The following is a 12,827-nucleotide window of genomic DNA, read 5'->3' on the forward strand; positions in this document are numbered from 1 at the left end:
ACCCCGGTCGATGGCAGATAAGGAAAAACCCCAACCATATGGGGTTTTCCAGGGCCATTGCTCCCTGAAACCTCTCTGAAGGGGCCAGGTTCTGGCGCTGGTCCCTGGTAGGTCTGAACTCCTTAGCTAATGTCCCGGTCTAACATAACACACATTAGCCCGATAAGCTCCAGGGAGCCTCCGGGGCTCACCCAGAAAATGGCGTTTCATTACATTCAACGCTGGTTTTTTTGTTTTTAAGGGTGGAACACCTGTGCCAGGATGTTGTTGATAAGATCAGACATTCGTATGTTAGATGTTCCTAGGTCAGGGATCCCCTGTATACCTCAGGTACACATAAACATTATAATTACTGCTATATTTTGCTTTTTTTGCATATTGTAAAATTGTTATAGAATCCAAATATTTGTTGCTAGGTTAAGGTGACTGTCAATGGATCTGTGGAACTGCCTCAAGATGAAATTGCTCTAGCTAAGTGGCTCACAAAGAATGGGCCCGTGTCTATTGGCATTAATGCCAATGCCCTCCAAGTAAGTCATAAGTGTTACTGTTTAATATATTTTATAACCTGAACACCAAAATGTTTTATAGCTGAATACATTTCATAATCCATGAATAAAACTAGGGGCTTAATTTAGAGCATGTATACTTATCTAGTTTAGCTAAATACACATATAAATAATATATAAGAACTATTAATTATTATTTTACAGTTCTATGTTGGAGGAGTTTCCCATCCCCTTAAGTTCTTGTGCAACCCTAAGGACTTAGACCATGGCATGCTCATTGTTGGCTATGGTGTGCACAGTAAGTTGATGAACTCTTATATTTTGTGCTATTCATAGCAAGTAACCAGCTTTTATTGTTGGTAGCCTAAATATGAATTGATAATTATTCAGTGATTTAAAATTCAGTGATTTAAATTGATATACAGTATACTGTATATGCAGAGATAACCACATTGAAAGTAAAAAGAATATTCTGAGTATTTGTACAGTGGACCCCAGATTTGCTGAAGCTCAGTTTGGCGAATCTTCGGTTAGGATGCACACATTTCAGGCCAAATTTACTCACCCGATTCAATGCACTCTGGTTCGACAAAATGGGGGATGTGTGGATTTGCTTATGGTGTTCAGAGTTCACAGAGTTCAGACTGGTGGATAAAATGTTAAATTCGCTTCATATGACTGATTGAAATTAAAATTTTCCTCAATGAGACCTCCCTCCCTCCCTCACTGCCTCTCTCACTCCCTCCTTCATCACCTCCCTCCCTCCCTCACTGAATCTCTTCCCCCCTCCCTCCCTCACTGCTTCTCTCCTCCCTCCCTCCCTCACCACTTCTCTCTCCCCCTCCCTTCCTCCCTCACTGCTTCTCTCTCCTCCTCCCTTCCTCCCTCACTGCCTCTCTCCCTCCCTCACCACCTCTCTTCCCTCCCTCACTGCCTCCCTCTCTCCCTCACCACCTCTCCCTCACCACCTCTCCCTCCCTTCCTCACTGCCTCTCTCCTTCCCTCCCTCACCACCTCTCTTCCCTCCCACCATTTTGTAACACAGCCGGTGTAGTTTTGCATATTTCCAAATATTTCTTTCAAAATAACCTCTAATAATAATATGTTTTATGCCAACATGAATTTTCATCTTAGGACAAATTTTACTTAGGCTGTGTGTGTGTGTAATTACCTAAGTGTAGTTACAGGATGAGAGCTACGCTCGTGGTGTCCCGTCTTCCCATTACTCTTTGTCATATAACGCATTGAAACTACTGACGGTCTTGGCCTCCACCACCTTCTCACCTAACTTGTTCCAACCGTCTACCACTCTGTTTGCGAAAGTGAATTTTCTTATATTTCTTCGGCATCTGTGTTTAGCTAGTTTAAATCTATGACCTCTTGTTCTTGAAGTGCCAGGTCTCAGGAAATCTTCCCTGTCGATTTTATCAATTCCTGTTACTATTTTGTACGTAGTGATCATATCACCTCTTTTTCTTGTCTTCTAGTTGTGTGTGTGTGTGTGTGTGTGTGTGTGTGTGTGTTTGTTTATACATAAAATGTGTGGGTGTGTGTGTGTGTGTATGGAGGTGACAAAGACAAATTATGCACCACATAAACATGTACATACATGCACCTTTGAGCAGGAATATAAAAGCTTATGCATTGATTAACATATCTCTTCAGCCACCAAATACCTGCACAGAAAGCAGCCATACTGGATTATCAAGAACTCATGGGGTTCTGACTGGGGTGAACAGGTATGTACTCTAATCCAAATACTGTTGGACTGAGCTCTGCTTCTGGCATTGTATGTTTTGATTCTTGTTGTACAGTCATTCCTGAAGAATGTGTTTGTACACAAAGTCATCTAAAACATCCACACCAGTAAGTGGCGCTTATCCTAATGGCTCCATGTTTGTAGTTGCTAGCTAACTCTGAGGGTTTTCTTACAGCTTATCCAGTGTTCAAGAAGACTCTGCCATTCTGGATTATTAAGAACTCTTGGGGAGAGGATTGGGGTGAACAGGCAAGTAACTGGATAGAGTAGTTAAGTGAACTGAAAGTAATACTCTGAACAAAAGGTCTTAAATACTCTACTGTCAATAACTGTATTTAGGATATTATTTTATTGTAAAATAAAAATCTAAATATACAGAACACAAGACTATATCTTTTCTAACAGACCACAGTTCTACATATAATTTCTGGAGGCAGTACACTTTTATATTTGTCAGTAATGTGGGTACAATACAATGATTTTTTTATGTTATTACACTATAAACACATGTCATAAATATCTGTCTACATTTTTTGTAGACATATACATGACATGAACTTGGATTTCATTCCACACCCATGTTCGTAATGGGTGTGGAGTGAAATCCAAGCACAGCATAGCGATGCAGGTTATCAGTATAGGATGCTACCTGATGCAGCAAAATGACTCCAATATACAATGCACGTTGCTAAGTCTAGTCATAACATTGCTCTTATTATCAGATTCCTGTCACTAAATCATGAATCGGAATCATTGACGTGCACAATGGTGTCAGATACAGCAAAATTGTCTTTGACATGCACAGCTGATGAGTTAATAATCATCCAGAAAGCATGAAAACCCATGTAAAATGTCTCAACCTATCATGGTGTAGCCAGTGCATCCTCTTAAAATGAAAGTACTTTACTACAGTATGTAGATGATGAGTCACAATAATGTGGCTGAAGATATGATGACTAAGCCACACATCAGAAAATGGAGAAACGATGATGTTTCGGTCTGTCCTGGACCATCATCAAGTCGTGTAACAGAAGAGAGGAAGGAACAGGCAAATATATAACGTAAGAGTAAAATGAGAGGTGAGGAGGTAAGAATAGGATGCATGTAAAATAAGATAAGAATAGGATGAATGTAAGAAATAAGAGGAAGGTAAGAATAAGGAAAGTGGATAGGAATAAGCCACAGGGACAAAACTAAAGTCAGATCACATTTGTTAAGAAGGTTAGAGCACTTAAATATGTTCAGTACTGTGAAAGGGTGGAGTCAACAGCAACGAAGCTAGAACTAGGTTCATGTTGGGCATGTTGTGTATCAGAGCCGATTCAACAAGACGGCGTCTGTGAAGAGTAGAGGCAGGAAAGATTATTTTAGAAGACCAGCCTGTAGGAAGATTAGAGTCCCTAACATGACAGAAGAGAGCACTGTTTGTGTTTGCAAACTTACTTATTTTGTGTTCCTTAAGTCATTTAGTGTACTGCCAGTTTCAGCAAAGTTTCGGAGAGGACAAGACAAATAGGAAATAAGAGTAGACACAAGCAGGAGGAGCAGTGTGAACCAGATTACTATGAAGAGTGTTAGTTTTTCAAAAACTTTACAACAAGAGGACAAAGGGTATTAGCGAGATTTTTAAATGTTCAGAGCACAGTGGTACTAGCGTTGGAAAGAGGTTTGGGATGAAGGAAATTACGTTTAGCTTGAGAATAGGCACAGTTGATAAAATGTAAGGGGTATCCAAGGCAAGAAAAAGATCTGTAAATAAAAGAAAATTCAGAATAAACTGAGAATCACTGATATGTAGAGAATGGACGAAGAGAGAAATGAGAACACTTTTCTTAACAGGAGAAGGATGGTAGGAAAAGAAATAAGTGTACATACCAATATGCATGGCTTTGCGGTAGACAGATAAAGAAAAACCGGACACGGTTTGTGACACCAAAAGTTTGAGAGAAGTATTTTCCATTGAAAAAGGAGGAGTTGGAGTCAATGTAGAGTCTGATGAGTTTGAGGAAAACATCAGTTGGATGCGGGAGATGAAGAAGGCCCACGGTCACTTTCTGACTAAGGAGAAGAGAGAATATCATCAAGAGGAACATTAGTAAACAGAGAATCAACATAAAGACTAAGCATTTTGCAAGAGGACTGCAGGCACAATCTTTATATGATGTGCTGAGTGATGAAGGTGGGCAGGCAAAAAAAGTACCAAGATAAGGAGTGAGAAGCAGACAGAGCCTCTAAAAGAAATGATAGGATAAAGAGGAACACCAGGTTCTTGGGGAGTTTTAGGTAGACTGTAGAAATAAGGAAGAGAAGGACAAATGACATGGAAATGTTTTATTAGATCAAAGTCAGGAGGACAAAGATTAGTGAGCTTAGTTTGCAGTTGAAAGACATTTTAACGTGATCCAAAGGATTAGAAATCAGAGGAGCATATGTACGGGAGTCAGAGAGCAAAACATCAGCCACTGGAGGTAGTCCACATGGTGAAGGATAACCACCAAATTGCCTTTGTCGGAAAGAAAGATAAGAGTAGAGCTGTTAGCATTCAGGGAGGCAAGGGCAAACTAGAAGTAACAAAGAAGGTGGTGATATCATGTAATTGTAACTCATCTGTATTGTAACTGTATTTGGGGTGCCACAGGTAAGCATCTTACTCTGTTTAATTTCTTCGATTCTCTACCTTCTTTCAAACAGCCTCTCCCTCGTTTCTTTTCTCACTTTTTCTAATTTAACACTTTGGGTTTTCCTTTTCCTGAACATTAACACTGCCTTCTTCAAGAACTTATTCACTCCACGTTGCAAGTTGATGATGCTTTTTTAACAGTATGTCAACACCAATACTTTCCATCTTCTCTTCCGAGTGATCTATATAATACTGTATCTGATTTTCCATAGCTTTCAACACTGCTCACCTCTCCTCTTCCCACTACTCTACCACACCACACAGCAAACTTCAAAGTCTGATTTCCAACAGTACTTGGGCTAAATTCTCTCTTTAACTGTTACCAACCTTTCTTCTTCCCCTTTTTCTAAGTACCAGCAAGAACTTCTTGGACTTGGTCTCTCTTTTGCTACTTCACCTGGCTCTCGCTGTGGCATTGATCTCATTAGTTCCTTTGATAAGTTTAACAGTTCTAACTCTAGTACTCTTTCAGACCTCTCTTCCTTCAGGGGTGCCCTTATCCCTGCTCTTGACAGTTTGTTTTCTAAAACATCTCCACCTTATTCGTTGCTTCCAACTTGCCCTTGCCACCCTGAAAGCTAACAACTTTGTTATACTTCCTTCTGACTAAGGTAATTCAGTGGTTGTCCTTGACAATGCGGACTACCTCCAGAAGGCTGATTTCTGCTCCAACTCTTATATGTATGCTTCTCTGGTTTCTAAGCCTTAAAACTTCCTCCAACTACAAACTAATACACCTCTAGTCTTTCCTCCTGACTTCGATCTAATAAAATGTTTCCATGTCATTTGCCCCTCTCATCCTTATTTCGATGGTCGACCTGAGACTCATAAACCTGGTGATCCTCTTCGTCCTATCATTTGTTCAAGAGGCTCTGTCGGCTATCCTCAATGCCATCTAACTTGCCAAAACTCACTCCTTATCTTGGTACTTTTTTGCCTGCCCACCTCCGTCATTCTTAGGACTTGATGGAAAGATTGTGCCTGCAGCCCTCCTGTAAGATGGTTAGTCTTGATGTTGGCTCTCTGTTTTTACTTATGTTTCCCTTGATGATGATCTCTTTCCTTAATCAGAAGGTGACTGAGGGCCTTCTCCTGCATCCTACTGACATTTTCCTCAAACTCATTAGACTATGTTGACACTAACTCCTCCCGATTTAGTGAGAGCAGACAGTAGATATCATTCATTTGCAATTTTTCAAAGTTCATTGGTTTCTAGTATGGCTGCCCTGCATGTTCAGTCACTGGATGGTGATGTGCCAGACATGGTTCGCATCGTCTTACCAAGACCCCTGGAAGGAAACGAAGGGACTCAGGTTTTTCCAAATATGGAAAACAATCTACAAAGATTTCAAGTGTCAAATGAAGCACATGGGCCAATTGCTCCCAAGTGGTTGTTGGAGCAGTGTAAGGGTTAAACCATGGTGTAGATATATATACTTTTACTCAGTTAAAAAAAAAATTGTTGCTATCCTGCTGATTAAGCAACATTATTATATTTCAGGGTTACTACCGTGTATATCGTGGAGACGGAACATGTGGTGTCAACCTGATGGCTACCAGTGCTCTTGTTCCTTAAGGCAATCAACTTTCTACCACCATCATTTGAGAGAGAATATTTCATTTGTTAAACTAGAAATCAGCTGATTAAATTCTTTTGTCATACAATAGGTTTATTGTGTCTAGCTTTTTCTTGTCTCTTGTTATATGCAATCATAGTCCAATAGCCTAAAAATGTTGTCTTGGGTATAGGATCTTGAAAGTATGTGAATATCTTTGAGATGAAAACTTCAAAAATGATTTTTTAACTTATCTTGATGGGAATCTAGAATGTTTGTTTGTTGTACAAGTGTAGGTTGAAGACCATTAGTGCATGTATATCAATTTTGAGCAGCTGATAATGCATTAAGCATTTTTGTTTTAGCGAATATTTTAAGTATGTAATCTGCTTGCATTACTGATAATGTCTCACAGTAGTGGATGTAAAGCCATTAGCTACACTATAGTACCATTGGTAAGGTGATTATCAGTTAAATACATTATATTATATATATATATATCTATATTATATATATATATATATATATATATATATATATATATATATATATATATATATATATATATATATATATATATATATATATATATATATATATATATATATATATATATATATATAGATAGGGGGGGGTGCCAATGTGGTGACCCATATATATATATATATATATATATATATGGGTATATATATATAGTCTATATAGTCTATATAGTCTATATATATATAGACTATATATATATATATATATATATATATATATATATATATATATATATATATATATATATATATATATATAATTATATAATACACACACACACACACACACACACACACACACACACACACACACACACACACACACACACACACACACACACACACACACTCACACACACACTCACACTCACTCTGGAACCTCGGTGTATGAGTTTAATCCGTTCCAAGAAATGCATTGTAACCCGAATATTCACACACCTAATAGAATTATTCACACACTTAATAAAAAATTTCCATGAGAAATTATGTAAATTGAATTAATCTGTTCCACACACCCAAAAATATTAATTTAAAAATATGTTTTATATAGACTACTACTCATAATATTTACTGCACTTTACTTTTATTAAGGATTCTTGTTGGCAATATAGATTATGGTACAGAGGGGAGTCCCCTTCCATTCCATTTATCAGGCAGTGATGACATTTCTGGGGTATTCTCTCCTACATTTTGTAGGCATAATACTAGCACATGGGCTAATTGTTGAACAAAGATGTTGTTGAGCCTGGCCCCAGGCCAGGCTCGTGGAGTAGAACTCCTGAAACCCTCGTCAGGTATGCTCCAGGTGCTAGGGCCTGGTTGTGGATCACTGATTGTTTGTCTCATTATGAATCTGTCTAAAGACACTTGTTTTTGCTTATGTTTTAACAATTGTCTGTAGTGAGATATCACATTGTCATTATAAATATTAACACAATAGCTAGCTACAGCTTTATCTGGACAAGTCTTTTCAGCATAACTTTGCAGTTCTTCCCACACTGCACACATTTTCCTAGCCAGATCAACCACATGCACACCATCTTCATGTTTACGAATGATCTCTGTTATTGTTGAACTCTATCAATGACTTTCTTGGGACCCATGGAATGATATGTAATAAGAACTTTTATGTTAAGCGCAAAATGATGAAATTGGTTACAGAGAATTCAAGCAAGGTTATCACTAGGCAGCATAAAGTCGTAAATTGATCTTACCAACTCGGACAAGTATGAAAGTGATGTACTCTGAGGTGAACGTCATACATAAGGGCATATTTTTCCAACAAAATTTGACGTACACTGAAAAATTTGCATTCCAGTGCAATCATATACCGAGGTTCCACTGTATATGTATATAATTATTCCTAATCTAAAAGCTTGGGCTTGTTACTTGTCCCTCTAGGTATAAGTTTTATGTTTACAACTGTTGGTTGTATTTAGTGGCAGTATTTTATTTGTCTTGGTAGTTTTAGATCCTTTTGTCAAGGGGACCATTAACAACAGGTGTATCAAGGCCTACAAACTTTTATCTCGTACTCAGATATTGTAACCCATGTTAAGAGTGGAAGTGGAAATTTTGTCAATGTATGTAAAGATTAAGCTAACCTTATTGCAATTATCTTTTCCATTTGACTGAGAAGCAAGTACTAAAACATATAAATACTCTACATAAATAGGGTAAACATTTTATGGTGATTGTTGAATCAGATATACAAATGGATTTTGTTAGGAATGCTTAACTAATAATTTTTAAATTTCTTACCTGGTTCAGTATATGACAGTTACATGCAAATGTATCAGCTCTAGATGTTAAAGTAATCAACACAGATTTGTGTCAGTGATAGAGTGCCAATTCAATTTCTATTTAAGCCTACAGTTATAAAACTGAATGATTTGCAAGAGTGTAATTTATATGTTGTGTGGTGTATATTGTGTTCTTGTTTAAATGTATTTTAAAACTTGCAAAAGATTGTATAGGTAAAGCAAAAATTAGTGGTGGGAGGTACGGGACTTGTTTTCATTTAGTGTTGAAGATGTGGCTGCATGTAGAATCTTGCCAAAACTATTTTGGTTATTTGCTGGAAAACTGAAGAATTGATGATAAGAGTTGGTTGTGAAGATTTTTGTAAAGAAAAAAATTTGAACTTTAAACTTTACAGTAGTGTATAAAATTTATTCTGAAAACTGTATTGGATGTCACAATTCATTTAAGCCATGATTATGTCATGAGGTATCATGTATGAATATAATATTGCTTTATAATGTGTTAAGGGGCATCATTAATAAATTTAGTAATAAATTGGCTAATAAATTATCTATAGTAACTGTTTCTTGTACCTTTTCAAGTGTATATGCACTACCTATGTGAGACCATTACTAGAATATGCAGCAACAACATGGAATCGCACACAATCTACAAATTATGTGAGAAAGCTTTAAAGAATTATGGATTCCCTGCTTACTCGTCTGCTTCTCCTTCTACTCTTCGCCATCTTGATGCTTTGTACCATACAGTACTTGGTTATGCCTCGGCTCTGGTGCCTTTCGTTCGACTCCCGCCCTTAACTTATATGTTGACACTGGCTTCCGATCTCTCCAGGACCGCTAATGTCTTTGCTATCTTGCAAGGTCCTTGCAACATCTTTCCTCTCGCCTCTGTCGTGCTTTGACTTTTACCCCCTCCTGTAGTTCCTGTTCCTCTTCACCGCCCCCCCTCTTTCTGTCCGGTTATCTCGCTTGCAGGATTCTCTTTCGGTTCGTATTTTTAATATTTCTCCTCTTATTGTTCCTTACTTGCCCCCATGGAGAGTCCCTCTTCCGAAATTTCGTACATCCTTGACCCGCATTACTAAAGCTTTTACCCATCCTACGTTTCTGAAACACCTTTTCTATGAACACTTTTCTTCACACTCCTGCTCCATTTCCATCTTCACCGAAGGATCCAAGTCTGCAGATGGTGTAGGCTACTCTGTTGTTTTTTCTGACCACACTTATGTGTCGCCTACCTCCGGAGATTAGCATCTTCACAGCAGAACTTTATGCTATTTTCTATGCTCTTTGTCTCCTGCTTGTTGTTAATCCTCCTTTGTGTTTGTCGTTGACTTGTAGTGCCCTCATGGCTCTAGGGTCCATTAATCTGGTTCATCCGGTTATTGTCGAGATTCAACATTGGCTGTTTCTTATCTCCAGTAAATTTAAATCCATAGAGTTTTGCTGAGTTCCCAGCCATAGTGGGGTCTCTTTAAATGAGTGTGCGGATGTTGCCGCTAGGGAAGCTATCAGTTCTTGTCCCATCTCCCATAAAGGTATTCCTTATTCTGACTTTTACCCGGTTATTCAATCCTCCATCCTTGCTCGTTGGCAGGGTTGTTGGTCTTCTGTTGTTGGTAAACTGCGGACTCTTAAGTGTAGCATGTCCCAGTGGCCTTCCTCCTACCACCGTAATTGGCGATGGGAAACGGCTCTAGCATGGTTGCGTATTGGCCATATGCGCTTAACTCACGGTCACTTAATGGAGCGCAGTCCTGCTCCTTATTGTCCAAATTGCATTGTCCCTCTTACGGTTGTGCATATCCTTGTTGAATGCCCTGACTTCCAGGACGAGCGTGTGTCTTGTTTTCTGACCATCCCTCACAGTCGCTTGTCCCTCGATAGAATTCTTGGTGAACCGGATGCTTTTGATATCGTTTGCCTTATGCGTTTCTGTTCTTGTACAGGTATTGGCATCCTTGGTGATATTTAGCGCCCTCTGATTATTCCGCACATTTGATGGTGCTACATAGCCTTCCCGGTTTGGTGCCTTCTTTTGATAATTACTTACTTTAAAGAATTATGATAAAAATATCTAGGGGGTGGTTCTGGATAGAAAACTCACCTGAGGATCACATGTGTGAGCATCATCAAAACCAAAAATCAAAATGTTTATTCAGGTAAAAGTACATACATAGACGATGAGTTACAAACAATGTTGGATTTATGAATAGAGCTACTGTAGTACATACAATACCTAAAGCCACTAATATGCACAGCGTTTCGGGCAAGGTGTGGGGGAAAAACTTAGACTAAAGCTTAATACTAATTGAGATTAAAATATAAATTGTGTTTAAATTGGAAAAAAAGGGAGGGAGGGGGTGAACATAGCAGAAATCAACAATTGTGCAACTTGGTCAGCAAACTATTGTTTGAAAATAGCAAGACATTGGTTGACATTTAGGGGGTAAGGTAGGTTACAAGTAGTTTATTAGGTAGTATTTAGTTTTTTGCTTAAACTGGTTGAGAGAGGTACAGCCTTTGACCTGATTGGGAAGGTCATTCCACATTCTGGGTCCCATGATTTGTAGAGCATTTCTTGTTTGGTTAAGTATTTGATATTTTTGGAATATAAAATAGGTATTTGTTTCTGGTGTGGTGCCCATGGGTTCTATTACAACCTTCTAGGAAACATTTAAGGTCAGGATTGACATTACAGTTCAGAGTTCTAAATATATAGAGTACACATGAGAGGATATGCAGCGACTTAATATCTAACATACGCAAAGATTAAAGTAAGTGTACTGAGTGCTGTCTGGGGCCAGAGTCAGATATTGTTCTAATAGCAGCTTTATGTTGAGTAATTAGAGGACTTAAATAATTTTGGGTAGTAGAACCCCAACCACAAATACCATAATTGAGATAAGGATAGAGGTAAGCGTCACCAGGGAAGGGCGAGGTACATAATATCTGATCTTAGAAAGAATGCCAACAGTTTTAGAAACTTTTTTTTGCTATATTTAGAATGTGTCCCTGGAAATTCAGCTTATCAATGAGGACACCAAGAAATTTACCATCTACTTTGTTACTAATTTGGATATTGTTTATTCTTAGCTAAATTTGATTTGAGGATTTATTACCAAACAAAATATAGAAAGTTTTGTCAATGTTAAGGGTGAGTTTGTTAGCAGTTAGCCAAAGATGGACTTTATTTAGTTCAGCATTCACTGTGACATTTAGAGCAAGAGGGTTAGGACTGGAGAAAATGAAGGTTGTGTCATCAGAAAATAGGATTGGTTTGAGGTGAAGAGAGGCATTTGAAAGGTCTTTAATGTGGATGAGAAAGAGGAGAGGGCCAATTATGCTGCCCTGTAGAACACCAATGTTGATGGGTAGGGTGGAAGAAATGGAATTATTCACAGAAACATACTGGAGCCTGTCAGAAAGGTATGACTAAAGGTATAGGAGGGAGTGACCTCTGACCCCATAATGATGTAATTTAAGAAGAAGGTTCTGGTGAGAACATGTACAAGAATATGAACATATAAAAGAACACGTATATGGATAATAACAGAAATACACAAAAAGTGACATACAGTTACCATACCAAGGACAAGAACACACCACCTACACGTATCTATTCAGAAACTGGTCCTTCAGAAACCATAAACAATACGTTTCCCAAAGCACGAGGACCTGACCACCCGGCGGTGCATATAATCTGGAACATCCGAAATGAAGGCCAGCACACTAGGCACCCACATGGGGGATGAGTCCACGGAGGGCCGATCACGAGCCCCCACATAGGCCACAACCCACAACACCCTCCGAGACAGCCCCCCCCCCCAACGAACCACTTCCTCTCCCCCAGGAAGAGGGCAACACTACAGGAGACAGACGTACAGGAAGCTCGGACAAAGGGTCCAAAACTGCAGGGGGGCTTCATCACAGGCAGCTGCTTCACAGCGGACTGCAGGGTACTGGGTGCAGGCACAGTGCTTACCCAGTGCACATTCTTTTTGAGGACCACCAC

General features: G+C 38.8%; 1 protein-coding gene across 12 annotated transcripts in view; it reads left to right on the forward strand.

Annotated features, from left to right (window-relative positions):
- The window catches only part of LOC123754437 (cathepsin L), an 82,115-nt gene extending 72,750 nt beyond the window's left edge, over positions 1–9,365 (forward strand). For 11 of the 12 annotated variants that reach the window (XM_069326527.1, XM_069326530.1, XM_069326526.1 and 8 more), the window contains 4 exons: positions 417–530; positions 714–807; positions 2,175–2,248; positions 6,450–9,365. In XM_069326527.1, the coding sequence (XP_069182628.1) occupies positions 417–530; positions 714–807; positions 2,175–2,248; positions 6,450–6,524 (357 nt within the window). In that variant the 3' untranslated portion in view covers positions 6,525–9,365. Of the gene's footprint in view, positions 1–416; positions 531–713; positions 808–2,174; positions 2,249–2,443; positions 2,518–6,449 lie in introns of all 12 variants that reach the window. The other variant, XM_069326523.1, reaches the window with a different exon arrangement.
- Positions 9,366–12,827: the final 3,462 nt, after the last annotated feature.

Source organism: Procambarus clarkii, chromosome 18 (assembly GCF_040958095.1).
Source record: "Procambarus clarkii isolate CNS0578487 chromosome 18, FALCON_Pclarkii_2.0, whole genome shotgun sequence".
Classification (NCBI taxonomy): domain Eukaryota; kingdom Metazoa; phylum Arthropoda; class Malacostraca; order Decapoda; family Cambaridae; genus Procambarus; species Procambarus clarkii.